The following is a 27,581-nucleotide window of genomic DNA, read 5'->3' as shown; positions in this document are numbered from 1 at the left end:
ATGTATCCATTCTCCCTCAAACTGTCCTCCTATTCAGGCTGCCACGTAATGCTGAGAAGAGATCCATGTGATATACAGTAGGTCTGTGTTGGTTATCCATTTAATATATAGCTGTGTGTACATGTCTGTTCCAAACTCTTGAACTATCCCTTCCCCCAACTCCGCAACTGTAAGTTCCTTCTCTGAGTCTGTTTGCTTTGTGAGTTCATTTGCATCATTTCTTTTGATTCCACATATAAAGGATTTCACACTGTATTTCTCCTTCTCTGTCCAACTTAGTTCAACTCAGTATGACAATCTCTAGGTTCATACACATTGCTGCAAATGGCATTTCATTCTTTTTAATGTGAAAGCCATTCTTCAGACCTCTTTTTTGTGTAATTGCTTATGTGCTAAGAAGGTTTTTGAACATAAAAACCAAAACGCTGCTGTTGCAGATCAACTCTGTCACTTAAACTCTGTGACCAGTGATAGTATGAGGCAACTCTTTATTTATGGGTGTGATAGTTCAACTTTTAATCTTTGCCAGCACTCCACTTCTGGCTACTGCCAGCCATATCATGCATAATTCACTCATGAACTAAGCCTAAATTTTTTCTCTTTGGTCAGATGTGGGTTGAGAGAAAGGTGAACAGTATAGTAAGAATAAATGCTCTAAGTGAGAGCGCTAGTGATTAACTTGTCCATCCTGAATCCAGTCTTGTATAGAGCACTTCCACTTGAGACAGCATGCCACTGAACAAGCCTAACCTGCACTGGGGAAGGGAAATGATGCCAGAGCAGAACTGACAGCAGCATTTCTGGCCGTTCAATTTGCATGAAGATATGGCTGGCGATGACGGCTCAGGTTTGAACTAGTGGATCAGAGACTTGAAAACTATGAGATAACATTCTAATATAATGAATACCCATGTGCCCAAATGCTGCCCCGCATCACAAGAAAGTAACATACCACATATCACTAGGTTGGGAAAAGATCAAAATCCAAAATTCCAAGAACAGGGCTTCCCTGGTGCTCTAGTGGTTAAGAACCTATCTGCTAATGCAGAGGGCACAGCTTCAATCCCTGGCCCAGCGAGATCCTACATGTGCAGAGCAACTAAAGCTGAGTGCCAAAACTACTGAGCCCAAGTGTCACCTTCTGTAACCTGTGCGCCTAGAGCCTGTGCTCTGCAACAAGCCACAGCAATCAGAAGTCCACGCACTGCAGTGAAGAGTAGCTCCTGCTCGCCAAAATCAGAGAAAGCCCACACAAAGCAACAGAGACCCAGTACAGCCAAAAATAAATAAATAAATCTGCAAAATTTGAAGAACAGTCTCTACTAAATGTATACTGCTTTTGCACCATTGTAGAGTCAAAAAATCATTAAGTTGAACCACTGTTGAGTCAGGGACCATCCATATAATCCAAATGTAATTGTAATGGACAGTTCTTTCACCCTGCCCAGCATCTGTCTCTTTATCTTAATTTTCCTTTGGAAAACTACCTTCTTTCACTCTAGGCTGTTAAAATCCCTGAAGCCATGGGGTAGGCGCAAGATTTTAGCTAAGGTAGAGAGACTGGTAGTAATTTGATTCAGGAGCCCAATGACATAAGAATTTCATTCTGAAAAATGGTGTATAAGAAAAATAAACAAAAAATGGTATAGTGTTTTTATGAGCAAAATAATACACTTCTGAAACATCGTAGTGATCAAAAACACTCGACTAGATTCGTTTACAGTGTCATCTTTTCACACTTATGCCAAGTAAAAAAGAACATGATACAAACATAGATTAGTTTTTCCAACTTTAGTATATATAAATAAAAATGACAATTTAAAAATAAAATACTTAGTTCTAAAAGAGAGAAATTGTATCTCCACTGGGGAAGGGAAATGATGAACACACACTGGTCAATTCTGAGTCACACAAAACTACCTTCTAAGGAAACCTGACCAGTGAGACGGTTAAGTTTGTGTTTTTGGCTATAAAGAATCAAACTTAAATTACACTCACTTTTTCATCTTTTAATGAAAGGTAACTTACTCTCAGAAACAGCATAAGCATTGTTAGAATAAGTCTAGCTAAAATAATGAAAATATGGGGTGAGTTACAGTTTACTTACTAACCTAGCTAAGAAACCTTTGAAAATTAGCCAGGGATCAAAGTATTTAGATAAGTTCAAGATGTTATCTTGGGATGAAAGCTAACACAGGTCCTTAACTTCCTTTAAAAAGAACGCTGAAAATTAAACCTTTGTCATAGAAAGTCAGAACTTTCAGAAATGTTTCTTAAATATCAAATTTCTCTTCACAGATGCTATGTCCATTTTCTTCATAATCTTCTCTTGTTACCACCATATCTTCAAAATCGTCATTCTCTGATATCAATTTTCCACCTTCCCAGGCATAAGTAATAGGGCTAAAAAAAAAGGTAAAATAAATGAACTCAGATGATTTTACAGAACTGAAATGCCAGAAACATTAATTAGTAACTAAAATGTGGCAATCTTTACCCAACTTGATTTAACAGAAAATCATTTCAAGTGTGAAAATAAGTATAAACTTCAGAGGAGGGGCTTCCCTGGTGGCTCAAATGGTAGAGTCTGCCTGCAATGCAGGAGATTGGGTTCAGTCCAATCTCTTGGTGAAGAAAATCCCCTGGAGAAGGAAACAGCAAACCACTCCAGTACTCTTGCCTGGAAAATTCTGTAAACAGGGGAGCCTGGAGGGCTATAGTCCATCAGGTTGCAAACAGTGATTAACTTTTACTTTTCACTTTCAAAGAAGTCAAGAAACTCATAAAGAAGGGAAACTTAGTCACCACTACAAATAGCTCTTCTTTACTTTTTCCCTGTGCTTTGAATTTACGGATCTTCTAAGAAAAATCAAGAATACAAACAAAAGATCAAAAATGCATAAAAAGAAAAACTGGAATATATCTGAGTCTAACTTTTTTATGTGGCAAAGATACATCATCTCATCAATTCACCCTACAACCGACGAACTGCTATTAAAAACTCACTTTATATATCTGGAAAATGAGGTTCAAAGAGCTTAAGACTGAAACTAGGACTCAACTTGGAGTTGTTTTCACAGTCTGTGCTTTTGCTCCTATACTTTGTTCCCTCTAATAAATAAGACATTTAGAAAACATAGTGCAGTGCAGGGGAGGGGTTACTATACAAAGAGGAAGAAAAGAAAAAAAAGAGAGCACAGTGCATGACAAACCTGTTACACGGTCGGAAAGGGCACTAAGTAAACAGAGCACATCAGACTTTCAATTTATGAACAACCAAGGTTATACTGGTTATACTTCATGTAATTCTACCATTCCTCTCCCCTAGTTCAATTTTAAATCTGAAAAATGATACAGAAAAATTTCCTTATTGTATTTACTGCACTTCCTAAGCTTAAAAAACCTAAATCTGTATCTAGATCTATCTGTAAAGATGTGCAAAAAAGATCTGATGGATCAAAGAATAAAAACTATTCCTCTTTTCATATCCATAATGTGTGTTCATGACTTGCATTTTAAAATTCAGGATAAAAATTCAATATACTTCATATTCAAAAGAGTATATGAACATTAATGCTGATAAAAATCATTCTAACATCTAATGGTTATTTATTCTTTTATCTGATGGCTATCAAATTAAGTGACCAGATGAGGGCCTTCTATTAACTGCTATTGATTTTTAAAAAACTCCACTTTAGCTTTAAAATAAAATTCTAAAATTAAAAATCAGATATCTGGGGGACTTCCCTGGCAGTCCAGTGATTAAGATTCTCTGTGCTTCCGATGCAGGGGGATGTGGGTTCAATCCCTGGTTGGAGAACTAAGATCCCATGTGCCTTGCGGCCCACATCAGGTGTGTGGGGTCTTGTTTTCAACTCTGCTACAGTGGAGCAGTGAGGGGGGATTACTGGAATTTGGTGAGAACTCCTGCCTCCAACTAAAGAGAACTATATTTTAGTCTGGTCACTGCAATTAACTTACCATAAGGCCTTTGTTAACTCACCAGCCCTTGTTTATTTAGAAAGTAAGTACACAGAACTAGACAGATTTGTAAGCCTTTCTGACAGCTCTAAAATTCTACCTTAATTATCTGCTTTTTCTCATAAAACAGGATAGGGGGTACATGTGAAATAGCTTTGAATTTAAAAAAAAAAAGACTACTTAAAAGTTTATTTTAAATATTTTAAAACAACTTATCAGTTGACATAATTTATCTTATTGGTTAAATCCTCTTATTTGTATTCTTGATAGAAACTCTCAAAAAATGACAGCTCAGAGAAATCAGATAATAATCTAACTGCTTTGTCTATAAAAATTTCTTAGGAATGAGGACTGATTGACTACAGGGAAGTGATCTTATATTAACTGAGCACCTGTTATTTACTAAATATGATGGTCAGTACTTTACATATTTCACCCCATTTTAATCCACTTAAATGTAAGGTTTGTCATTTCAATTTTCGAGAAAAGAAAAATGAGCATCCCAAAGGTGAAATAAACCTGCCAACATGGTACAACTAGGCTTTAAACTCAAGTCTGCCTATAGACCTCTTTTATCTACAAACTAACTTCCAGGATTTATTTCTATATATGCCAAGACTTACTTTTCAGGCAGCACAACAGAAACATCGTAATCTGTTGGAGTGAGACATCGAACTTCTGAGTAAACTCGATCCCTAAATCCTGGGAAAAGGGAATTTCCTCCTGTCAAAACGATGTTCTTAAAAAAATGTGGCTGCATTTCTTTTAAAAGAGATAAAAAAGATAGAGAAAAGAGACATTAGAAAATCTGTTTACTTATCTTTCTGGAGAAATAGGGAGGTGGGCTTAGGTAAAAGCAATTAGGAATTCAAGTTACTAGTTGGGAAACCATTAATTTTTTTTAACAACCATATAAATTATAAGATGTTGTAATGAGATTATCATTTAAACAAATAAATACATTAAATAGAAATATGATCTCATAAATCTTTAAAAGTAAGGCAAAAGTAAAGGGGTTGAACTACTAGCAATTTATTACATATACACATAAGCTTTATGTAAATGAGTAAAATTCTAGTACCAGACATATGAAAATTACAACTGTTCTTCCATAAAATGGAAGAGGTCTTTATGTAAGCTGAGATGGTTAGCTGGTGTAAAGATAAACAGGAGGCCCATTTTTAACTTGAGAATTCAAGTTTCCATGTTATCTCACTGAGACACACATACTTACTGTGTAACACAAATGATAGTGAAAAATACTGTTTATATAAAATTAGAAATCAACATGAAATATTAATATGAAAATAACTGTAAAATAACTGTATTAAAACAACTGGCTAGTTATGGCTCAGATGTTAAAAAAATCTGCCTGCAATGTGGGGGACCTGGGTTTGATCCCTGGGTTGGAAAGATATCCTGGAGAAGCTATATAAAGGTCATGGCATTATCTTTCTTTTCCTTCTTTTTTTTTTTAATGAGAGGAAAGGGCCTTGCATGTGTAAGATTTTCTACAATGCCTAAATTGTTCCTTAAGAAGAAGGGAGACATTTTCAAGGTATAAAAGTACTCCAAAACTCTAGAACATCATTTCATTAAATCATGCTTCAAGAGAACCCAGACAACACTGTGAAGCATTATACTTTAATTTCAATAAAACTAACTTCTAAAACAAAAAACCCTAACTTCCAGTGTATTAATCTAAATATAACAGAAGGAATAAACCAATCTCATCAACAACTAAAAACCATTAAATTGTTAAATTATAAATTTCTATTCTGTGCAAATATGGCTTAAAACTTTTCTAAAAGGGATATAGCAATTTAATACTCTTAAAGAGATGAATTACTTTAAGTTTAAATAGACCATAATTACTTATATCAAATTTATCATCTGGGACCAATAAAGAATCATTCAAGTACATTACTGGATCTGGAAGTCTCTGCAAATAAAATAGCCATTTGTTCAAATTATTCAAAAGAAACAGTTGACTTCTTAGGATTCAGAGAGCTTATAATTTTAAAAAAGTGTCATTGTGCGAAAGTCACTCAGTTGTGTCCGACTCTTTGCAACCCCGTGGACTATACAGTCTGTGGAATTCTCTAGGCCACAATACTGGAGTGGGTAGCCTTTCTGTTCTCCAGGGGATCTTCCCAACTCAGGGATCAAACCCAGGTCTCCCGCACTGCAGGTGGATTCTTTACCAGCTGAGCAACAAGGATATCATTATTCCTCATTAATTTATTAATGTACCTTCAGGTAAGTTCTGAATTGAATAGACAATAGCTTCTGGAATCCCCATTTCTTGAATGCCTATATCAGAAGGATTGAAGAGTATTTCTGGAACAGCAAATCTCTCATTGGCCAAACGAAGAATTTGTTCCCCAGATTTGTATTTTCCACTTAACACCATCTCTTCTCTTGGCTTAAAGAAAAATAAGATGAAAAGTATGCTACATTATCTAGCTTATATAATGAATAACATTTAGTAATCTTAATACTATGAAATACCAATATATTAACCATGTTCTTGGAAGTTTCAGGATTCTCAAAAGTTAGAAAAATGCAGTCTTCTCTCCTGTTACCTAAACCACACAATTAAGTGATTATTTACTCTTAATGTAGCTATTCCCCCAAAGATGAGCTGGCTTTATTCCACACATTTTAAAACAAACAAAGAAAAGGATAATAGAGCAGAAGGAATTTCATAATCTATCTATAATAGCAGAGTGAATCCCTTTCTAAAGAACAAAGAACATACTTAAAAATTTTTTTTATTATGCAATCAATCTCTGTTCAAAAATCAGTTACCAAATGATTTAGGCAAATAAATGGACTTTATCACTGAAATTCTTCTGTTACTTATTTTCTGCTAACCCATTCAACTCTGTGAGCTGTAATTCCTGAAGGGCCCAGGAAAAAAATAATTTCCTTTTATAACATTCTACATCATTAAAATAATGGTTCCTCTCAATTGTACTAAGAATCATCAGCTGTTCTAGATGGTTAAGGACATAAACTTCATTTGACTCATATATACGTTTTTACCTGTAACTGACTATATCCAAACCCTTATATAAATATAAAATTATTTAAAATGTATGAAAAGAAATATTAATTTGTTGTTAGACAGTAAAGTAGATAAAGACTATAACAGATTCCTCAATGTAATCAGTCATCCATTCTCTGTTCAGGTTTCAGCTTCCTCAGAGAGGCTTTTTCTGACTCCCAAATAAAAGGTCCCTCCAGTAATCATCCTCTATTATCCTTTGTTGTCCATATTGTTCACCATCACAAATCCGCTACCCAGTATAGCATGCAAGCCACAATGTGGAATTTTCTTTAGGCGTTTTTCATACATTACCACTCTGAATTCTTATATAACCCAGTAAGGCAGGCATATTTTCCTTTTATTAATGATCCAACTGGGCTAGGCAAGGTTATGTGAATTGCTCAAGATCATTCAGCTAATAACCCCGAAACACACAGTATTTCCTCCTATTACATTCCATAGGAGACACAGGTTTGATCCCTGGGTCAGGAAAATCCCCTGGAGGAGGGCATGGCAACCCAACTCCAGTATTCTTGCCTGAAGAATCCCATGGACAGAGGAGCCTGGCAGGCTATAGTCCGTGGGGTTGCAAAGAGTCTGACACAATTGAAGCAACTTAGCAAGCATGCACTACATTGCCACTCCTAACCTGGATATGAATGATTCTGATTGCTATCATTTGGAAATTTCTCACTTGAAACATTATTTTAAAATAAAAATATCCTAACAACTACAATAAATTCACAATACTCTAGGAAGAACAAGGAAAATTACACATCATTTTTTACTCAGTTAAACTACTGCTGCACTGGCAAAGAGAAGAATATTATTTCTTTACAGATAAAGTATTCTTCCTTCTCAAGAAGAATGGAAAATATTTCCTATATATTTACAAATTCATTTAAAAATGATATTGGTTTGAGTGTACAGGATATAACTCATCTTGTCAACACTCAAAATAACTTGAGACAGATAGATATGGAGAATTTCATTTAACAAAAAAGTTTTCTAGTCCACACCCCTAATTTTACAGAAGATCAAGTGACTGACCTAGGGTCAAATATCTAACTATGGGAAAGAGCCAGAAGTAGAAATCCTTGCTGAATGTTAGCTCTGAAGTCATTGTTAATATGTAATCTGGAACTACAAGCAGTTTCTGTTTCTAAGAGTACAATTCCAAAATGATTTTTGTTTTAGACATAGATGAAGAAATTTAAAAGGGCTGCTGGGAGTTGCTATTTAGTTAATGTAGGCCATGACTGACTGTACAGTCCTCATAAATTTCATTCTGGTAGCATGAAAAAAATGTTTAAAAGTGGCAACTAGTAACTATTAAGTAATTGTTAACTTAATTTTCTCAATTAAGGTCAGTAAAGCATTCACTACACTTTAGTAGGCAATCTCTTTCTGTTAAAGAATAAAACTGGAATTTCTATCAGCTGTAATCAGTAACAATATTACAGACCTCATCATATTGATGTCATCAATACTAGAAAATCAAGGTTGTAACTTTTTCCTGAGTATTTAAAAATGTTCTTGAATAAACAATCAAGGTCCAAGTTTTCACAATATTCTAAGTATAAAGACTCTGAAACAAATTCTCTTTCATTTTATGCAGTATGGCTTTTCTAATTTCAAACATATTTTATCAGCTTTCATCAAAGATTTTGATTATCAGGCAACAATGAAAACAAGTTAATCAAGTATTAAATTTAAAAAGACACATTTTAGGAGTAATCCTAACATATACAAAATATAGTCATTTCTAAACCTTAAAAATTATTACGATGTACACAATTTAACATGTAGTCAAAGATAAATTTTAATATTAATTGGCAAAGTAGAAATTAAACCGTTATTTTTTAAACAGACATTTGAGGTAACATTCCATCATCTGGTAAAAGTCCAGTCCAACTATGTCCACTCAATTGATATTAAATTGTACATGTAACAAGGAGTCCACAGTAGTGCAGTCACACCAAGATTCTGATCACAAGGTCAAAAGTCAATAAAAGAGCTGCAAACAGTACAATGTGGCTTTTGCCTTTTTTCTCTGATGAGAAGCAATACAATAGTCAATTGATGGAACAACCACACCTCTACTACCTCACTATGCACGGTGCAGTGCTGAGAAATCAAGGCTTATGGTTTGGGAAGGAAACTGGCAGGGTTCAGCAGATAATGTCCAATAAACCGGTAAGTTGTCATAGAGAAATACGTTTTACAAAAGAGAAGGATTTCCAAGTCTAGCTAATAGTCCAATCACCTGGAAGAGATTTTTTTCTCTTTTATAGATTAAGTTTCCAAACTTAGGTCCTAAATATTTCCAGGGACAGGAACAAAGAACATGGATATCAATTGTTCTTCAAGTGGCCCAGGTGATTTTCAGTCAGGTTTAGAGACATAGGGTCCATCATTCAGGGTCCATCCTGGTAGAAATACCGATTACTTTATCATCATAAGTTCAGAGTGCTGTAAATTCTCTATAAGGTGTTTATATCATTGGACTGCTTTAAACAGCTATAGTTGTATGAGGATGATCAAACATGCCTGATGAGAAAGATGCCTGCTATCTATATGTTTGGGGCAGTTTTCCTTGTCTTATAAAGAAAAAATACATCTTCCATATTCTATGTGGGATTCAGGCTGCCAGTTCCTCTCCCCAGTTCATGTCCAGATAACCAGATTCCATAATCTGTCATAATTCTCACTTCTTAAAGTTAGCCTTGGTCCTTCCACAAGGATCTATTTCTAAGGGGGTAACCTCTGAATTCTTATTTGTATTTCACCTTAAAAATCTGGCCAAATAAATTATTTTTTAAACTTCAGGCATAAAAATAAGTATAAATAACTGTATAAAACCCATGTATCCATCAGTCAGTTTAACATACCTTCACAGATAACACTCCCATTTTAAATGTGGTGTTATCATTCACACACACAGTTTTTATACTTTTACTTCATTTTTATAAATGCCCACATATAAAGAATTATTCTACATATCCTGAAATGGTATATAGTCTTCTGAACAGAAATACATTTCTGAGATTTATCCATGATGATCACATACCTCTTACTATATTTTTACTGCTTATTTTATAACATGAGGATCTTCCCTGGTGGCTCAGATGGTAAAGCGTCTGCCTACAATGCCTACCATGTGGGAGACTAGGGTTCAATCCCTGGGTCAGGAAGATCTCCTGGAGAAGAAATGGCAACCAACTCCAGTATTCTTGCCTGGAAAACCCCATGGATGTTGGAACCTGGTAGGCTACAGTCCATGGGGTCGCAGAGTCGGACATGACTGAGTGACTTCACACTTTCACTTATAACATGAATAAATAAAAATTTATTCTTCTTCCATTAGTGAGTATTTAGGCTCTTCCCAATTTTTCACTCAATCTATACTGCAATGAACATTACCATAAATGTCTCCTTGCAAAAATATCTCTGTGTGCTTAGGTTTCTGACCAAAGTCTTTCAACTGCTAAAAGTCCTCACCAAGCCAGTAACTGTAAGGGCAAACTTCACATTTACCCAAACATAAAACTGAGCTGATCAAAGATAGGGAGAAATTATATTGTTTTGACATCCAAGATAAACCCTATTCAACATTTTCAAAAGGCACTGGATTTTGCCCTTTTCAACTACAATCTGATACCACAGCCCTGGGTCTGCTGTGTCAATAACATTCACAACAGGCAACTAATCTAACTGGACTTACACTAATTCTTAAGAAAACAGAAATGGGTAAACCGTAATATAGGTAAAGTTACTGTTTATCTCCAGATTTGTCCCATAAGCTATCACAGTGGATAGTTCTTTTTCTAAACAAATTTAATACAGATATTAATTAAATCATTCATACTCTGGTGTCTACAGAAATGGCCAACAGGCAAGAAGGCTATCATCAACAACTCTGACATTCCATCAATCCCAGCTAGATGCTTTTCAAACCTGAGTGGTCGCTTGAAACAAACTTAAAAATTACCTTATATCACAGACTTAGAACACAAACTTATGGTTGTCAAAAGAGAAAGGTGGGGAGAAGGATAAATTAGGACATTGGGATTAACATACACTTCTATACAGGTGGCTCAGATGGTCAAGAATCCGCCTGCAACGTAAGATTCAGGTTCAATCCCTGGGTCACGAAGATCCCCTGGAGAAGGGAATGGCTACCCACTCCAATATTCTTCCCTAGAAAATTCCATGAACAGAGAAGCCTGGTGGGCTACAGTCCATGGAGTTACTATGGGCTTCCCTGGTGGCTTAGACAGTATAGAGTTTGCCTGCAATGCAGGAGACTCAGGTTCAATCACCAGGTCGGGAAAATCCCTTGGAAAAGGGAATGGCTACCCATCCGAGTAGTCTTGCCTGGAGAATCCCAAGGACAGAGGAACCTAGCAGGCTACAGTCCTGGGGTCGCAAAGAGATGGACATAACTGAAGCAACTAAATATGCATCCATGCACAATATATTTAAAATAAATAATCAATAAGAACCTACTGTATAGCACAGGGAACTCAACTTAATATTCTGTAATAACAGTGAGAAAACACTTGAAAAAGAATAATGTATAACTGAATCACTTATTATACACCTGAAACTAATACATTATAAATTAACTTCATGTTAATACAAAATAAAATTTTTTTAAAAATTACCTTACAAAAGCCCTTTTTAATTGTACTAAAGTCAGGCAAAACATAGTCTACCATTACCGTATTTTCTTCTCCTTTCAACCTGGAAAACAAAATAGAGACTTATGAAGTATTTTAACTATGCTTAACATTAGCCAAGAATCAACCTTCCAATTTTTAGGCTACCATTATACATACTTGGCAATATCCATGTCTCTATAAAAATCCTGAGACACATAGCATACATCTTCTTTCACTTGATTAATCACATGAGTTTCATCCATAACGTGTAACTGTCTAAACAGAAATAAAAATGGTAATGTGAAATGAAAAAAATTTAATTGCAACTTATTATTGAAAGTATTTTTTTGGAATTAAATTTCCAGGTAACTGATCTTTAAAAACTATTAAATTTTTGAATGTGTAAAATATTTTTAACTTTATGGAATACCCATTCCAGTATCTTATTTAAGTTGTGCTTAATCACTCAGTCATGTTTAACTCTTTGCAATCCCATGGACGGTAGCCCATCGAGCTCCTCTGTCCATGCGGATTCTCCAGGCAAGAATACTGGAGTGGGTTGCTATGCCCTCCTTGGGAGATGACTAAGTACACTAATTCCTAATCTTTTAATAGTGGACAGTCAACTAACATTGGCTAATCCAGAAACATATCTATCTATATATTTTTCTTTGGGGGGGGGTATAGTTGCTTTACAATGTTGTGTTAGTTTCTGTTATATAACAAAGTGAACCAACTATTATGTATACATATAGACTCTCCCTCCTGGAACTCCCTCCCACACCCGCCCCAACATCCTATCCCTCTAGGTCATTACAGAGCACTGAGCTGAGCTCCCTGTACTATACAGGAGGTTCCTATAGCTATTGTTTTATACATGGCAGTGCACATTATTAAGGCTTTTAGAGATTAAAAAAGCATAAAAGATAAATAAAGTTCAAGTATTATACTGTGTATGGAGAACTGACAAGAGAAATGGAAAAGGGAAGTGGAGATTTATTTTCTTTTCAGACCCTTATTTCCTTATATGCATTGTAAACTGTTTTACAAGGTATATGTACATCTGCAATTTTAAAATATTATTAATGTATTAAACTCCTGAGAAATTGGAAATGTCTTTTTGGTGGACACTACCATTTCATATGTCAGAAAGCTTTTTAACTTGAACATCATTGGTATTTACTGAGTTGGTCAAAAAGTTCATTTAAGTTCTTCCATAAGGTGTTACAGATAAACCCAAATGAACTTTTTGGTCAACCCAGTATCTATGTAATACAGTCTTTAAAGCAATAATTCAGAACTGTTGCCTGAAATTAGAACTAAAGGCAAGGAATAATTTTAAATTACTTTAAAAATTTCACCCCCAGCATCTCATCTTACCATAGAATCAAAGCTAAGTATTACCTATAAGATATGATCTCTTTTAGATGATTGGTTAGGAGTTTTCCTCCCACATTTATCCTAAAAAGGAAGAATTCAAACTTAGTTCAGTTTACCACACATTTCATCCAGTTTTATTATAAGAAATAAGATGAAAATTGAATGCAACTCACCGAATAATCGCTTCTTTTTTCTTCTTACTTCTACAGTAAGGAACTATATGTGTAAAGGAATATCCACTATCTACAATGATACAGCATAACTCGGAAGGATTATCTCGGAAATACCTGTGTGCACTGAGAGCCCCAGCTATTAAGAAAACAAAAGATAAAGAAAAAATAAACATACTGAATAAAAGTACAACTAATTTAAAACAATAAGTAAAGAAAAGCAGCAAACTAAAGCAAACAGAAAGACAGAAATTCTCCTTTGTAAAAATAAAGTTAATCTAAAATAACATTCCTAATTCTGTCAGATATTTAAACATTAAAACATGATATTTTTGTGGAAAATGATAAAAATTTTGTGACCAACTTTGAAGGTAAATATTTACTTCACAACTTATAATAATTATTTTAATAGCAAATAATTTTGCTGAGCATTTATTACATGCTGGGCACTCTTGTAAACTCCATGAGTATGTGTGTTTTAATCCTCACAACAATCCCCTTCTTACAGATGCAGAAACTGAAGCAGAGATGTTAATAATGTGCCCAAGGTCATATGATTAGAAAATAACAGAGCCAGGAATCAAACGTAAGCAGTATGACTCTACAGCAGTTTTTCTCAACTTCAGAACTACTGACATTGCGGGTCAGATACTTCCCCAGCATTGGGGGCTTTACTGTGCACTGTTTTAGCAGAATCTTGGTCCTCTATATATTAGATGCAAGAAGTACCATCCCAGTTGTGATAATGAAAAACGTCTCCAGACATTGTTAAATGTCCCCAGGAGCAATATCACTCTTGGTTGAGAACACTGTTCTAAAGATTATGTTCCTAACCATTACAGTATATTGTTGTTTATACAGACTTAAATGCTACATGCTAAACAGGTGAATACTTTCTTTGTACAGTCATTTAATTCTAGCCTTTAAAAAACTAACTTCTAGATGATATGTATAGATTGTTTTTCCTCATATTGGCAGTCTGAGCTATTAACATTATTTCAAACAATAAGAATAGCAAACACATCAGTGATAGAAAAGAACTATTTCAGAAAAAATAAACTTTCGGAGATTAGAAATATGTTGTTAACTTCATTAGGGAGAAATACTATATTAAAAAGATATAGCGAGAGAAGTCGGACTAATAAGCTCGAGGGCTTCATCTAATTTTAAATTTCATCAAATCTAAAAGAATGTCACTCAATATTCTTGGATTTAAAGTGTTTATTCATATTCACATAACTCAATTTCAATCAGAACTTTAACTCACCATTTACTCTTAATACTGCTTGAAACTGGTATTCTTCAAATAAGATTTCATTCATTGATTCTTGAATTGAAGTGAAGTTAAAATATGGTTCTGTGATAATAATATTAGTGTCTAAAAAGTCAACCTATAGAGGAAAAAAATTCCCAGTTTTGTAGCTTTATAGTTATAAACATCTGCTTTATGTACGTACATCTATTTAATTCTCACAATAACCCTAGAAGACATGTCTTACTATTATCCCCTTTTGAAAGGTGAGCAAACTGAGACATAGAAGAGGTGAATGAGTTACCGAGGTTCGTATAACTAATTAATGACAAACTTAGGACTGAACTTCGGAAGTCTGGTTACAGCATTCATGGTCTTCAACTACTATTTAACTCTCCTAATGATAGCACTGATAAAATGGTACCATCAAATTGTTTAAAGATAATTATGCAAAAGTAATGAATGATACAACCGCAAGCACTAGAACTGGTATTTTGTTTTTAAAAGTTAAAAGGTAAAAAATAAAAGGGAAAAGGTGAGAAGCTTTGGGATATTTAATGTTTACACAATTCTCTCCCACATACTCTTAAAGAAGCATTAAAATTTGAACATTCTCTCAGGATACCTAAAGTCACACTAAAGATATTAAGAGCACAAAATTCTAACATTGTATCATTCACACATTCAGACATATGAGCAAACAAATTTTATTGTGAAAAATGAGATGATAAAGTGGTCTAAGAATAGTAGATATCTGAAGTAAAATTTTAATCTTAAATTTCATATAGATTAGCTCTTCTCAACCTCAAATTCTACTTCACAATAGAAATTCTATGCACTTGCACTTATTTAGAAAATCAAAGCTAAGCACAGTAGATTAAGTGACTTAAATACTGTAAGAAATATTCAAAATTTTATAAATCTTAAAATATAACTTCGGATTTTTCACTTGAATGACACATGGAAATAGAAATTTGAACACATACTCCAACTTGTTACCTGATACATTTCTTTTCCAAAAAGGTAATCCCAAACTTGTCTTTGAACATCCCAATTCACCAAGTAGCCCTAAAAAATTTATTTTGTGAATTAACTATCAAAAATATTTGCAGAATTTTTAAATAATCAGATCAATACATTATAAATCACTGATTACTCTCTTAATTACTTTCTCTTTACCAGTCTAATACTAGTTGAATCTCAACACTATTACATTGGTATGTTTTTCTTCTTTTAAAAATGCAAAACATTACAAATTAACAATAACCAAAACATAGAAGGGCTCAAAAGACACACCAATATGTAGAGATGCCCCTCTATATTTATTTTCTTTAATGTTTGTATTTCATTTAGCTTTAACATAAACAAGTAAAATTCAGTACCCACAATCAGTAACTAAATTATGGTCATTTATTTTTATTTATTGAAGTATAGTTGATTCTTTTCAATAGAGGTATAATTATTCATGGCTATTTTTTAACATGACAATTTAAATTCAATTTTTGGTTTTAATAAGCTCTTGCTGCTGCTGCTCCTATGTTGCTTCATTTGTGTCCGACTCTGTGCGACCCCATAGATGGCAGCCCACCAGGCTCCGTCGTCCCTGGGAGACGGCAAGAACACTGGAGTGGGTTGCCATTTCCTTCTCCAATGCATGAAAGTGAAAAGTGAAAGTGAAGTTGCTCAGTCATGTCCGACTCTTAGCGACCCCATGGACTGCAGCCTACCAGGCTCCTCTGTCCATGGGATTTTCCAGGCAAGAATAAGCTCTTAATTTAACTTTAAATAAATCTCAGAGATCTAAAAATATTTTCAAACACACAAAATCTTACAACACATTTCAAATTATCTTTAAATGTAGGTCCTTAATGCTATAAATGTCATAGAGTTGGATTACCTTTTGAAAAGGAAGAATATAAAAGAGTCCAGAAGGGTCCTTTATTTCATCTATCTGGTTAGCAGTAAAAGTTTTAAGACGTGCTGTTTTTGATCGGAACTGACAGTTTGGAATAACTCTACAAAGAAACAAATAATGTAATTATTCCCTTAGTTAGTTAAATACTTAGTTCTTAAACATACAATTACTTAACAACCACTTTTACTTTCTAAAAGAAAGAACATGAAAATTTCCAGAACCAGTGTTTCTCATTCTGTCTTCAAAATATTTAAAAATGACTTTTTTTTAAAAAAAAATGTTCTACCACATACTAGGGCTTTCCTGATAGCTCAGTTGGTAAAAAAAATCGGCCTGCAATGCAGGAGACTCTGGTTCCCATTCCTCCACTGGGAAGATCCGCTGGAGAAGGGATAGGCTACCCACTCCAGTATTCTTGGGCTTCCCTTGTGGCTCAGCTGGTAAAGCATCCGCCTGCAATGCAGGAGACCTGGGTTGGACCCCTGGGTTGGGAAGATCCCCTGGAGAAAGGAACAGCTACCCACTCCAGTATTCTGGCATGGAGAATTCCATGGACTGTATAGTCCATGGGGATGCAAAGAGTCAGACAGAACTGAGGGACTTTCACTTTCACCATATATCAGGTTCTGCAGTGGACCCATTATCTTTCTCATATACTCCTCAAGATATTATTACAGGTGGGTATTGATTCTGCCACTGCACACAGGTGAAGAGGGGCTGAAGTAAAGGTTCCTGAAAAAAACTCTTAATACCATTCTAGTTAAAAAAAAAAAACAAGTTCAAAATTCTGACAATAAAATTAAGTTTCCATTAAGTAAAAGATCTTCAGTTGCAAGATACTATAGGGTACAGAAGTAGAAGGTAATTTTAAATATAGTTGCTGCCCACCATGAGCTTACAATCTGGTTAGGAAGACAAACTAGAGCTATTATCCATCATACATGTCTACACATATATGTATTGTATGTGTCTGTGTGCGCATATATATATTTATATATTTATATATATATATATATATATATATAGAGAGAGAGAGAGAGAGAGAGAGAGGGATAGAGAGAAAGTGAGGGGGAGCAGAATTTGCCACCCTCAAATATGCCACTATGGCCTGAGGATTACTTTGCACTAAAGTCAATCAAAATCCTTGTATTAATTGAGATAATTCAGTGAAAGTGTATAATTTTTCAGGACATGATTTTTAAACCCTGCATTGTAGTCAATCTTATGGCTATAATATTACTTTAGTCAATGTACTATCCTTGATTATTTAGCTTGCTTCTTTCCCTATGCCTTTTGTCACTATACTGAGGCCCGGCCCATGGGATTTTCCAGGCAAGAGTACTGCAGTGAATTGCCATTTCCTTCTCCAGGGGATTTTCCTGACCCAGGGATCCAACAGAGGTCTCCCTCATTGCAGACAGATACTTTACTGTCTGAGCCCTAGGGTAGCCTGAGTATTCTGCACCTACTCTTATCAAGACTTTAAAACTAGTTCTTAAGTAAATGATAAGAGATTTGCTGTTAAAAGATAAGCACAATAATACACACTGCAGAAATAAGACTGCAACAATTTATATTTTTACTCAGTTGACTGTTCTCTTAGAAAAAAAAAAAAAGGAAAGCAGGAAGTAAAAAAAGTCCCTGGGTCCCCTGTGAATACACTACAGGAAAAGCCAGTCTTTAAATTTGCTTAGTCTTAACTCAAAGGTAGTTTATGAAGGCCAGTGTATTATTTGTTTCAGTTCAGTTGCTCAGTCGTGTACTAGTTACGACCCCATGAATCACAGCACGCCAGGCTTCCCTGTCCATCAACAACTCCCGGAGTTCACTCAAACTCATGTCCATCAAGTTGGTGATGCCATCCAGCCATCTCATCCTCTGTCATCCCCTTCTCCTCCTGCCCCCAATCCTTCCCAGCATCAGGGTCTTTTCCAATCAGTCAACTCTTCACATGAGGTGGCCAAAGTACTGGAGTTTCAGCTTCAGCATCAGTCCTTCCAATAAACACCCAGGACTGAACTCCTTTAGGATGGACTGGCTGGATCTCCTTGCAGTCCAAGGGACTCTCAAGAGTCTTCTCCAACACCACAGTTCAAAAGCATCAATTCTTCAGCACTCAGCTTTCTTCACAGTCCAACTCTCACATCCATACATGACCACAGGAAAAACCATAGCCTTGACTAGACGGACCTTTGTTGGCAAAGTAATGTCTCTGCTTTTCAATATGCTATCTAGGTTGGTCACAATTTTCCTTCCAAGGAGTAAGCGTCTTTTAATTTCATGACTGCAGTCACCATCTGCAGTGATTTTGGAGCCCAAAAAAATAAAGTCTGACACTGTTTCCACTGTTTCCCCATCTATCTGCCATGAAGTGACGGGACCAGATGCCATGATCTTCATTTTCTGAATGTTGAGCTTTAAGCCAACTTTTTCACTCTCCTCTTTTACTTTCATCAAGAGGCTTTTTAGTTCCTCTTCACTTTCTGCCATAAGGGTGGTGTCATCTGCATATCTGAAGTTATTGATATTTCTCCCGGCAATCTTGATTCCAGTTTGTGCTTCTTCCAGCCCAGTGTTTCTCATGATGTACTCTGCACAGAAGTTAAACAAGCAGGATGACAATATACAGCCTTGATGTACTCCTTTTCCTATTTGGAACCAGTCTGTTATTCCATATCCAGTTCTAACTGTTGCTTCCTGACCTGCATATAGGTTTCTCAAGAGGCAAGTCAGGTGGTCTGGTATTCCCATCTCTTTTACAATTTTCCACAGTTTATTGTGGTCCACACAATCAAAGGCTTTGGCATAGTCAATAAAGCAGAAATAGATATTTTTCTGGAACTCTCTTGCTTTTTCCATGATCCAGCAGATGTTGGCAATTTGATCTCAGGTTCCTCTGCCTTTTCTAAAACCAGCTTGAACCTCTGGAAGTTCACGGTTCATGTACTGCTGAAGCCTGGCTTGGAGAATTTTGAGCATTACTTTACCAGCATGTGAGATGAGTGCAATTGTGCAGTAGTTGAGCATTCTTTGGCACTGCCTTTCTTTGGGATTGGAATGAAAACTGACCTTTTCCAGTCCTGTGGCCACTGCTGAATTTTCCAAATTTGCTGGCATATTGAGTGCAGCACTTTCACAGCATCATCTTTCAGGATTGGAAATAGCTCAACTGGAATTCCATCACCTCCACTAGCTTTGTAGTTATGCTTTCTAAGGCCCACTTGGCTTCACATTCCAGGATGTCTGGCTCCAGGTGAGTGATCACACCATCGTGATTATCTGGGTCGTGAAGATCTTTTTTGTACAGTTCTTCTGTGTATTCTTGCCACCTCTTTTTAATATCTTCTGCTTCTGTTAGGTCCAGACCATTTCTGTCCTTTATCGAGCCCATCTTTGCATGAAATGTTCCCTTGGTATCTCTAATTTTCTTGAAGAGATCTCTAGTCTTTCCCATTCTGTTGTTTTCCTCTATTTCTTTGCACTGATCGCTAAAGAAGGCTTTCTTATCTCTTCTTGCTATTCTTTGGAACTCTGCATTCAGATGCTTATATCTTTCCTTTTCTCCTTTGTTTTTCACTTCTCTTCTTTTCACAGCTATTTGTAAGGCCTCCCCAGACAGCCATTTTGCTTTTTTACATTTCTTTTCCATGGGGATGGTTTTGATCCCTGTCTCCTGTACAATGTCACAAACCTCCGTCCATAGTTCATCAGGCACTCTTATCGATCAAATCTTAAATCTATTTCTCACTTCCACTGTATAATCATAAGGAATTTGATTTAGGTCATACCTGAATGGTCTAGTGGTTTTCCCTGTTTTCTTCTATTTAAGTCTGAATTTGGCAATAAGGGGTTCATGATCTGAGCCACAATCAGCTCCTGGTCTTGTTTTTGCTGACTGTATAGAGCTTCTCCGTCTTTGGCTGCAAAGAATATAATCAATCTGATTTTGGTGTTGACCCTCTGGCGACGTCCATGTGTACAGTCTTCTCTTTTGTTGTTGGAAGATGGTGTTTACTATGACCAGTGTGTTCTCTTGGCAAAACTCTATCAGCCTTTGCCCTGCTTCATTCCGTACTCCAAGGCCAAATTTGCCTGTTACTCCAGGTATTTCTTGACTTTCTACTTTTCCATTCCTGTCCTCTATAATGAAAAGGACAACTTTTTTGGGTGTTAGTTCTAAAAGGTCTTGTAGGTCTTCATAGAACCGTTCAACTTCAGCTTCTTCAGTGTTACTGGTTGGGGCATAGGTTTGGATCACCGTGAAACTGAATGGTTTGCCTTGCAAACGAAGAGAGATCATTTTGTCCTTTTTGAGATTGCATCCAAGTACTGCTTCGGACTCTTTTGTTGACCGTGATGGCTTTGTGTAACCGAGTCTAAATCAACCAGGTCAATCAGAGAGCACTTAGAAAGGTTTGAATACAAAGCCTTCAAAGTCTTCAGTCACTGACACAGTGGTTTTTACACCTGCGGGGGCTGGGGTGGTGGGCACTGAACACGTGCAGGATTTCACGGAAGCCATAACCGCTTCCCAGCAAAAATGCATGTACACGCAAAACGTTGCCCACGATTCCTGACGTCTCAGGAACCTTGTGTACAGATCTCTCATTTGGGAACCTCTTCCTTAGAAGCCTACTTTCCTATTTCCTGTTACGAAACGAAACACACATCCCACTTCCGGGGCCACAAAGTCCAAAATTAGTAACCCAAATGCCACTTCAAAGCTTCCCAGCTACCAGTTCCAAGCCGAGCATCCCTCAGAGTGAGAGCTGCGCGGGGGCGTTTGTAGTTTACAGAGGTCACAAAATGAAGCGTAACTACTAAGCATATATGCTTTATCCCTCGCGGGCAGCGAACACTTACGAGACAGTTTCATGGCTGTAACCGATTTTGGCGTTGTAAGCTCCGTTATCCAGCACTAACGTCGTCATTTCAGCGGAAACCAAGTCACCGCAGACTTCTTCTCCGACCGCTCTGCTCACGCTTTTCACAGCACTCTATGGTTACTGCTTCCGGCACTCTATGGTTGCATCCGCCGAGCACACGGGCGCTTCTGGTCTTCCTTAGCAACCGAGGACGCCGGAAACCAGAAGTTGCACTACCCCCCTATCTGCTCGCAGGAGTCATACCGTACTTCCTTCCTTTCCTAACCTTTTTACTTCTTGGCCAGATATAATAAGAGAGAAAATGCTGACGTTTTTTTTCTTTCAATTCGTGATTATTCTTTACTTTTGTAGATTTGAGTTGCTCTTGGAAGTTTCTTATAACGCCTATAACGAACCATCTCTGTGGGAGGGTTGGGAGGGAAGGTTGTGTGTTCGAATAGTAGTATTATTCAGTGACGTCTTTTGAAAAATACACTGCAAAACCATACGTAGCATGGAATTGGGTATGAAGACTCTTCAGCTTCATCATGCACCACTGCTTATCCGAGTGTTGGATCCAGTCACCTTGTTACAAATACGCTGTTCCGTCAACCGCCTCTCTGTTTTACTCACACTTCCCTGTCCACTTGCTCTTCTGGACCGAGCTTTGTGTCTTATCTAAAAAAGCTTCTCGACACCTGACACACTCCCTCTCCGTTCCCATTCCTAAAATTAGGTATTCCTCCTGTGTGTTCCCGTGGTTACTTAGGCTCACTCCACAGTATCATAATGGTTAAGATAATGAATTTTAAATTGGAATCCGGACCCTGCCACAAAATGGCTGTGTAACCTTGGGTAGTCAAGATAAGGGTTACTACTTACACAGCATTTAAAGTATGTGGTTAAATTTTGGGTTTTGGGTGTATTTCTTAATCTTTACAATTTTTGAAGTAGGTCCTATTATTGAAATCAAAGATAGTGGTTAAGAGTGCTGTTTCTTCTTCCAAACTCCTGGGTCAAATCCTGACTCTTCCACTACATGTGTTGGACAGGTTAGTTAACCTCGCTACACCTTAGTTTCCTCATCTATAAAATGGAGTACTATAATAATTTCCCCTTGCAGAATTGTTTTATGAAGAGTAAATGATAAAAGTCAAGTACCTGGTAGTAGTTATCATTGTCATTGCCATCATCATCCTTTTATTTTATGATCATTCTATTGCCTTTGCCATGGCAAACTTCTCAAAGTCAGTCACTCTCAGTTCATTTCAGTCGCTCAGTCGTATCTGACTCTTTGTGACCCCATGAACTGCAGCACGCCAGGCTTCTCTGTCCACCACCAACTCCCAGAGTCCACCCCCAACTCCCAGAGTCCACCCAAACCCATGTCCATCAAGTCGGTGATGCCATCCAACCATCTCATCCTCTGTTGTCCCCTTCTACTCCTGCCCTCAATCTTTCCCAGCATCAGGGTCTTTTCCAGTGAGTAAGCTCTTTGCATGAGGTGGCCAAAGTATTGGAGTTTCAGCCTCAACATCAGTCCCTCCAATGAACACCCAGGATTGATCTCCTTTAGGATGGACTGGTTGGATCTCCTTGCAGTCCAAGGGACTCTCAGGAGTCTTCTTCAACACCTCAGGCACTCTAGATGTCTATAATTCTTTGTAAAAAAAAGTCATTGAAACTTCAAATTTAGTTATATCCAATTTTAGTAATCAATTTTCTAACAATATTAAATTGATAGGCTCCCTCATGTAAAAATATTTTATCAATCTTACCTCATAGAGTGGTCACCATTTCCATTCACCTCTCATCTTTTAAGATATGCTCTTTCCATTCTATGTCTACTGGTTTTAAGCCCTTTCTCACTTAAGCTTCTCTTTTTGCTTTCCTTCATTTTTCCCTGATCCCGGATCAAGATTATTTTTGTTCTTGGCTTCAGCTATCCTTGAGTAAATCCTAAAGAAGAACTTCCACCCCTAATTGCAACCTGAATGTTTCTCTCCAGACAGCCTGAAATAACCTTAAAGGTAACATTCAAAACAATTTTATCTCCAAAACTGCTTGTTCCACCTCTATTACTTGTCTCAATTAGTGGTATGCCCCAATATATATCTAGTGCCTCAAACTAGAAACCTCAATTACCTTCAGCTGCAATCCTTCACTTAATCCTGGAATTTCTCCTTGACTGTTCTTTTTTTTTTTTTTTTGGTTGGTTGTTTGCCTCTACTGATACTGCTTTATCTTTCACCAGAAATAGTAATGTTACAAGCTTCTCAAGGTTCCTATTTCCATTCTCTTCTCAATATGTTCTGTCCTCTATACTGCCAGTATGATTATCAGAAATATTTTTCTAAATCAGAGATCTCATCATATTTCCCAAATTCAATCACCATAGTTTTCCAAGGCTTGACACTGCCTATGAAATAATATCCATGCATTTGGAATCTCATCTCCCTTTCACCCATTCTACATTGTCTGCTGGTAAATATTTAACAACTGGATCTCCAGGGGAAAAAGTCCTGATTTGTAGTGTTTACCATTTTATGCGATGAAAATACTGTTACGATGACTGATTACAAGCTTTTCTGAAGTTACCAAACACTGGAACACAGAGTTGAAAAGAGACGTGCACAACTGGTTCATGAGCCGGTATGAACTGGCGGAGTATGACGTTAAGCCAACATCAGCACAGACTGTTCAGTAAAAGCTCTGAGTCCATTCACCTTCACACCATGCAATCCCTCTTTTCACCCCTCCAGGTTTTAGTACACATAATCTCAAGCGTGTGACTATTACTTTTCAAATACATGTATAGTTTGGCAGAGTGTAATTTTAAAAGGGTTAAAAATATCACTCTGATATACATACTGAACATGTGCAAATATTTAAGTTGCATTAATGAGTGAACTAACTTTATATCCTATCTTGCTGGTTCCTGCATTAATGTGAGTTAAATTTTTGATGCACATTCATTATACATTTGTATGACAGTCATGTTTTTAATTTTTTGAAAATCATACTTTGAACATTAAGTAGCAATGAACAAAAATGTAAATTTAAACCATAGAATTTATGGTTGGTTTATGACAGGCATTCTCTCAGTTAAAGGATAGTCAAGTTGAAATTACTGCCATGTGTTTTCTAAATAAAAAGATATTGTAACTATACTTATTAACGTGAAATATTCTTTAATAGTTCTTACTTTGAAAAGGAATTCTCATGTTGTTCCAGCACATTAGATACTTGCCATTTAGAAGTCATGAATTTTGACACTTCTGTCCTTTTTCATGATGGTGTTCCAGCTGCTTGAAACATCCTTTTCCACCTAGTGAGTTAGTAATGATCGCCAACATTCTGTTGTGTTTGGCGCTCTCTAAGTATTTAACCTGTATTAGCTTAGTTAATCCTCACAACAACCTCATGAAGGTAAATAATACCACAGTGCTGGAGAGGTTCGGTACTTTCCCTACCATTACAAAGCTAAAAATCCACGGAGTGAAGTTTCAAATACAAGGCTGACTTTGGAGCCAATTCATTTAAGGTTAGGGCTTTCCTGATAGCTCAGTTGGTAAAGAATCTGCCAGCAATGCAGGAGACCCCGGTTTGATTCCTGGGTTGGGCAGATCCACTGGAGAAGGGAAAGGCTACCCACTCCAGTATTCTTGGGCTTCCCTTGTGGCTCAGCTTATAGAGTGAAGTTTCAAATCCAAGTCTGACTTTGGAGCCAGTTCATTTAACATTAAGCTGACATTCTCACCCTTGAAATAATATCTCCACTAAAATCCCATCTCTGACTAAACAAGATAGAATCACTCCATCCTTTGTGTTCTCTTGACCCTTTTCTTCTGTTTCCAATTAGGCCAAGGATAATACTAGCATTAAGAGCTTGCTATATGCTAGGTACTTTGTTGAACGCTATATATTTTAATCCTCACAAAATTGTGAGATACTTTTATCTCCAATAGATGAGGTACTGAGGCTGAGACTGAAATAAGTTGCCCAAGTTTACACTCTGCCTACAAAGTGGCTAAGTCAGCCTTTGAACAAGAGTCTAATTACAGAGCTCGAGGTCTTAGCATACGAATTTATCTTTCATCTGAGGCTGTTAATTAACTTCTTGATGACAGGAAAAGTTTGTTTTTGTTCAGGCTACCTAGTTACTTGAATAGTCCCTTATTTGTAGTGCATTATGGCTTCCCTGGAGAAGGCAATGGTACCCCACTCCAGTACTCTTCCCTGGAAAATCCCAGGGACGAGGGAGCCTGGTGGGCTGCCTTCTATGGGGTCGCACAGAGTTGGACACGACTGAAGCGACTTAGCAGCAGCAGCATGGCTACCCTGGTGGCTCAGATGGTAAAGCGTCTGCCTACAATGCAGGAGACCTGGGTTCGATCGCTGGGTGGGGAAGATCCCCTGGAGAAGGAAATGGCAACCCATTCCAGTACTCTTGCCTGGAAAATCCCATGGACAGAAGAGCTTGGTATGTTACAGTCCATGGGGTCGCAAAGAGTCGGACACGACTGAACAACTTCACTTTCATAAATGAGTAAATTGAGTAAATAGTCAATCCACAAGTATCTGCTTTCCCTTGCTTTAAAAGGGTCAGGTGTTGGACTATATGTAAACTATCCCCTTGCCATTCCCATACCTTCCCACAGACTTTTCTGATACATCCCTCAGAGGTAGGGTAATTCCCTCCCCTCCCTCCCTTTTCAGATGTCACTGGATGGTCATTTTCATCTCTCTAAAGTGTTGGTTTGGAGCTGGGTCGAGTGAAGGTGCAGAGCTGTAATAGCTTTCCATGATTTCAGGTATTTCCTTCCTTTTCATAGAAAATTTTAAGTGAAATTTTACACCTTTATTTCTCTAGATACAGCAACCTAGGGAGTTGGATAAGGCTGATATTAACGTATTGTATAGATAACTAAAAGTAAGAAATTATTTTCTCCTGGTTAATGTAACTAGAAAATACTAGAGACAAAACTAGAATGCTTTTGAACTGCGGTGTTGGAGAAGACTCTTGAGAGTCCCTTGGACTGCAAGGCGATCCAACCAGTCGATTCTGAAGGAGATCAGCCCTGGGATTTCTTTGGAAGGAACGATGCTAAAGCTGAAACTCTAGTACTTTGGCCACCTCATGAGAAGAGTTGACTCATTGGAAAAGACTTTGATGCTGGGAGGGATTGGGGGCAGGAGGAGAAAGGGACGACAGAGGATGAGATGGCTGGATGGGATCACTGACTCGATGGACGTGAGTCTGAGTGAACTCCGGGAGTTGTTGATGGACAGGGAGGCCTGGAGTGCTGCGGTTCATGGGGTCGCAGAGTCGGACACGACTGAGCGACTGAACTGAACTGAACTGAATGTCCAGGTCCTGGACTCTATTAACACACCCTAACAACTTTCACTTTCCTTAGAATTTCTAGAGGAAACATCAAATTATAGCATTTGGCCAGGGTAACGCAGACTAAGCAAAGAAGAATATGAAGAAAACTGAGTAAGTAAAGAAAGCAAAGCAATCCGCACTTTGTGGAGTCAATTCTGACAGGGAAATGAAACAGAAAAGTGAGATATGGACGAAGCACTCAGTGAAGGACACTAGAGCCTGAAGATGGAGGTCTAAAACCCAAAAGGTTCTGAGGTTGGGAGTTAAACTACTCAAGAGAGTCAGGGACAGGTAGTACCCCGGACCCGAGACCCTGCAAGGGAAACGGGACAACAAACCTCCCGAGCCGGCGCTGCCCCGCCCCGCGCCGCCCCGCCTCGCGCCGGCCCCGCCCCGCCTCGCGCCCGCGGCTCCCGGGCCCTCCCCCCAGGTCTCTTAGGTGATGCTGCAGCCAAGATGGCGCCGACGGCGGCCGCGGCTGCCTGAGCGCAATGCTCCGGGTCCTTGGCGGCAGCGGTGGCGGCTGTGGCCTCGGCCGGGGCCTCGGGTCTGTCCCGGGCGTGAGTGCTCAGGAGACTCTCCTCCGGCCGGGTGAATCCGGACAAAGAGGAGACGGCCTCGAAGAGAGGAGGCAGTGAAGAACAGAGAGCGCGGCGCCTCCCGCCTCGGCACCATGGCTGGGCTCATCAAGAAACAGATCCTGAAGCACCTTTCCAGGTTAGAGCCTCGAGCGTGGGCACAAGCCCGCCTCCGCCCTAGGGTACCAGAGGCAACCCGCGGCTTCTGGGGCGGCGGGGACTGGCAGCCGAGCAGGAGGCGACCCTTGGACTCCCTGCTCCAGAGGGGCAGAGGTCGCGCCCCCTGATCTCCCTTGGCCCCTGCACTCAGGGCTGGCCTCGCGAGTCAGCGCCTG

At 37.8% G+C, this 27,581-nt stretch overlaps 1 protein-coding gene across 1 annotated transcript; it reads right to left on the bottom strand.

Annotated features, from left to right (window-relative positions):
- Positions 1-1,847: 1,847 nt before the first annotated feature.
- ACTR6 (actin related protein 6) lies at positions 1,848-21,375 on the bottom strand. The gene is made up of 11 exons (XM_052640702.1): positions 21,278-21,375; positions 16,397-16,514; positions 15,499-15,567; positions 14,515-14,638; positions 13,251-13,386; positions 13,102-13,158; positions 11,875-11,973; positions 11,701-11,779; positions 6,235-6,406; positions 4,605-4,743; positions 1,848-2,403 (listed from the first exon to the last, which is right to left on the bottom strand). The coding sequence occupies exons 1-11, from the start codon at positions 21,343-21,345 to the stop codon at positions 2,274-2,276; spliced, it is 1,191 nt and encodes a 396-aa protein (XP_052496662.1). The 5' UTR covers positions 21,346-21,375; the 3' UTR covers positions 1,848-2,273.
- Between the last annotated feature and the right edge of the window lie 6,206 nt (positions 21,376-27,581).

Source organism: Budorcas taxicolor, chromosome 5 (genome assembly GCF_023091745.1).
Source record: "Budorcas taxicolor isolate Tak-1 chromosome 5, Takin1.1, whole genome shotgun sequence".
In the NCBI taxonomy this organism is placed as follows: Eukaryota; Metazoa; Chordata; class Mammalia; order Artiodactyla; family Bovidae; genus Budorcas; species Budorcas taxicolor.
Note: the sequence above shows the minus strand (reverse complement) of the source record. Positions and strands in the feature narration are given on the sequence as shown.

Bases quoted from the DNA above. Each gene is read 5' to 3' on its own strand.
- ACTR6 (XM_052640702.1), bottom strand. From the start codon at position 21,345: ATGACGACGTTAGTGCTGGATAACGGAGCTTACAACGCCAAAATCGGT. The intron at 11,780-11,874 runs GTATGTATAATG...TTTGTTTTCCAG, and splicing joins AGAGACATGGATATTGCCAA to GTTGAAAGGAGAAGAAAATA. The intron at 4,744-6,234 runs GTACATTAATAA...CTCTTTTAAAAG, and splicing joins AATTCAGAACTTACCTGAAG to AAATGCAGCCACATTTTTTT.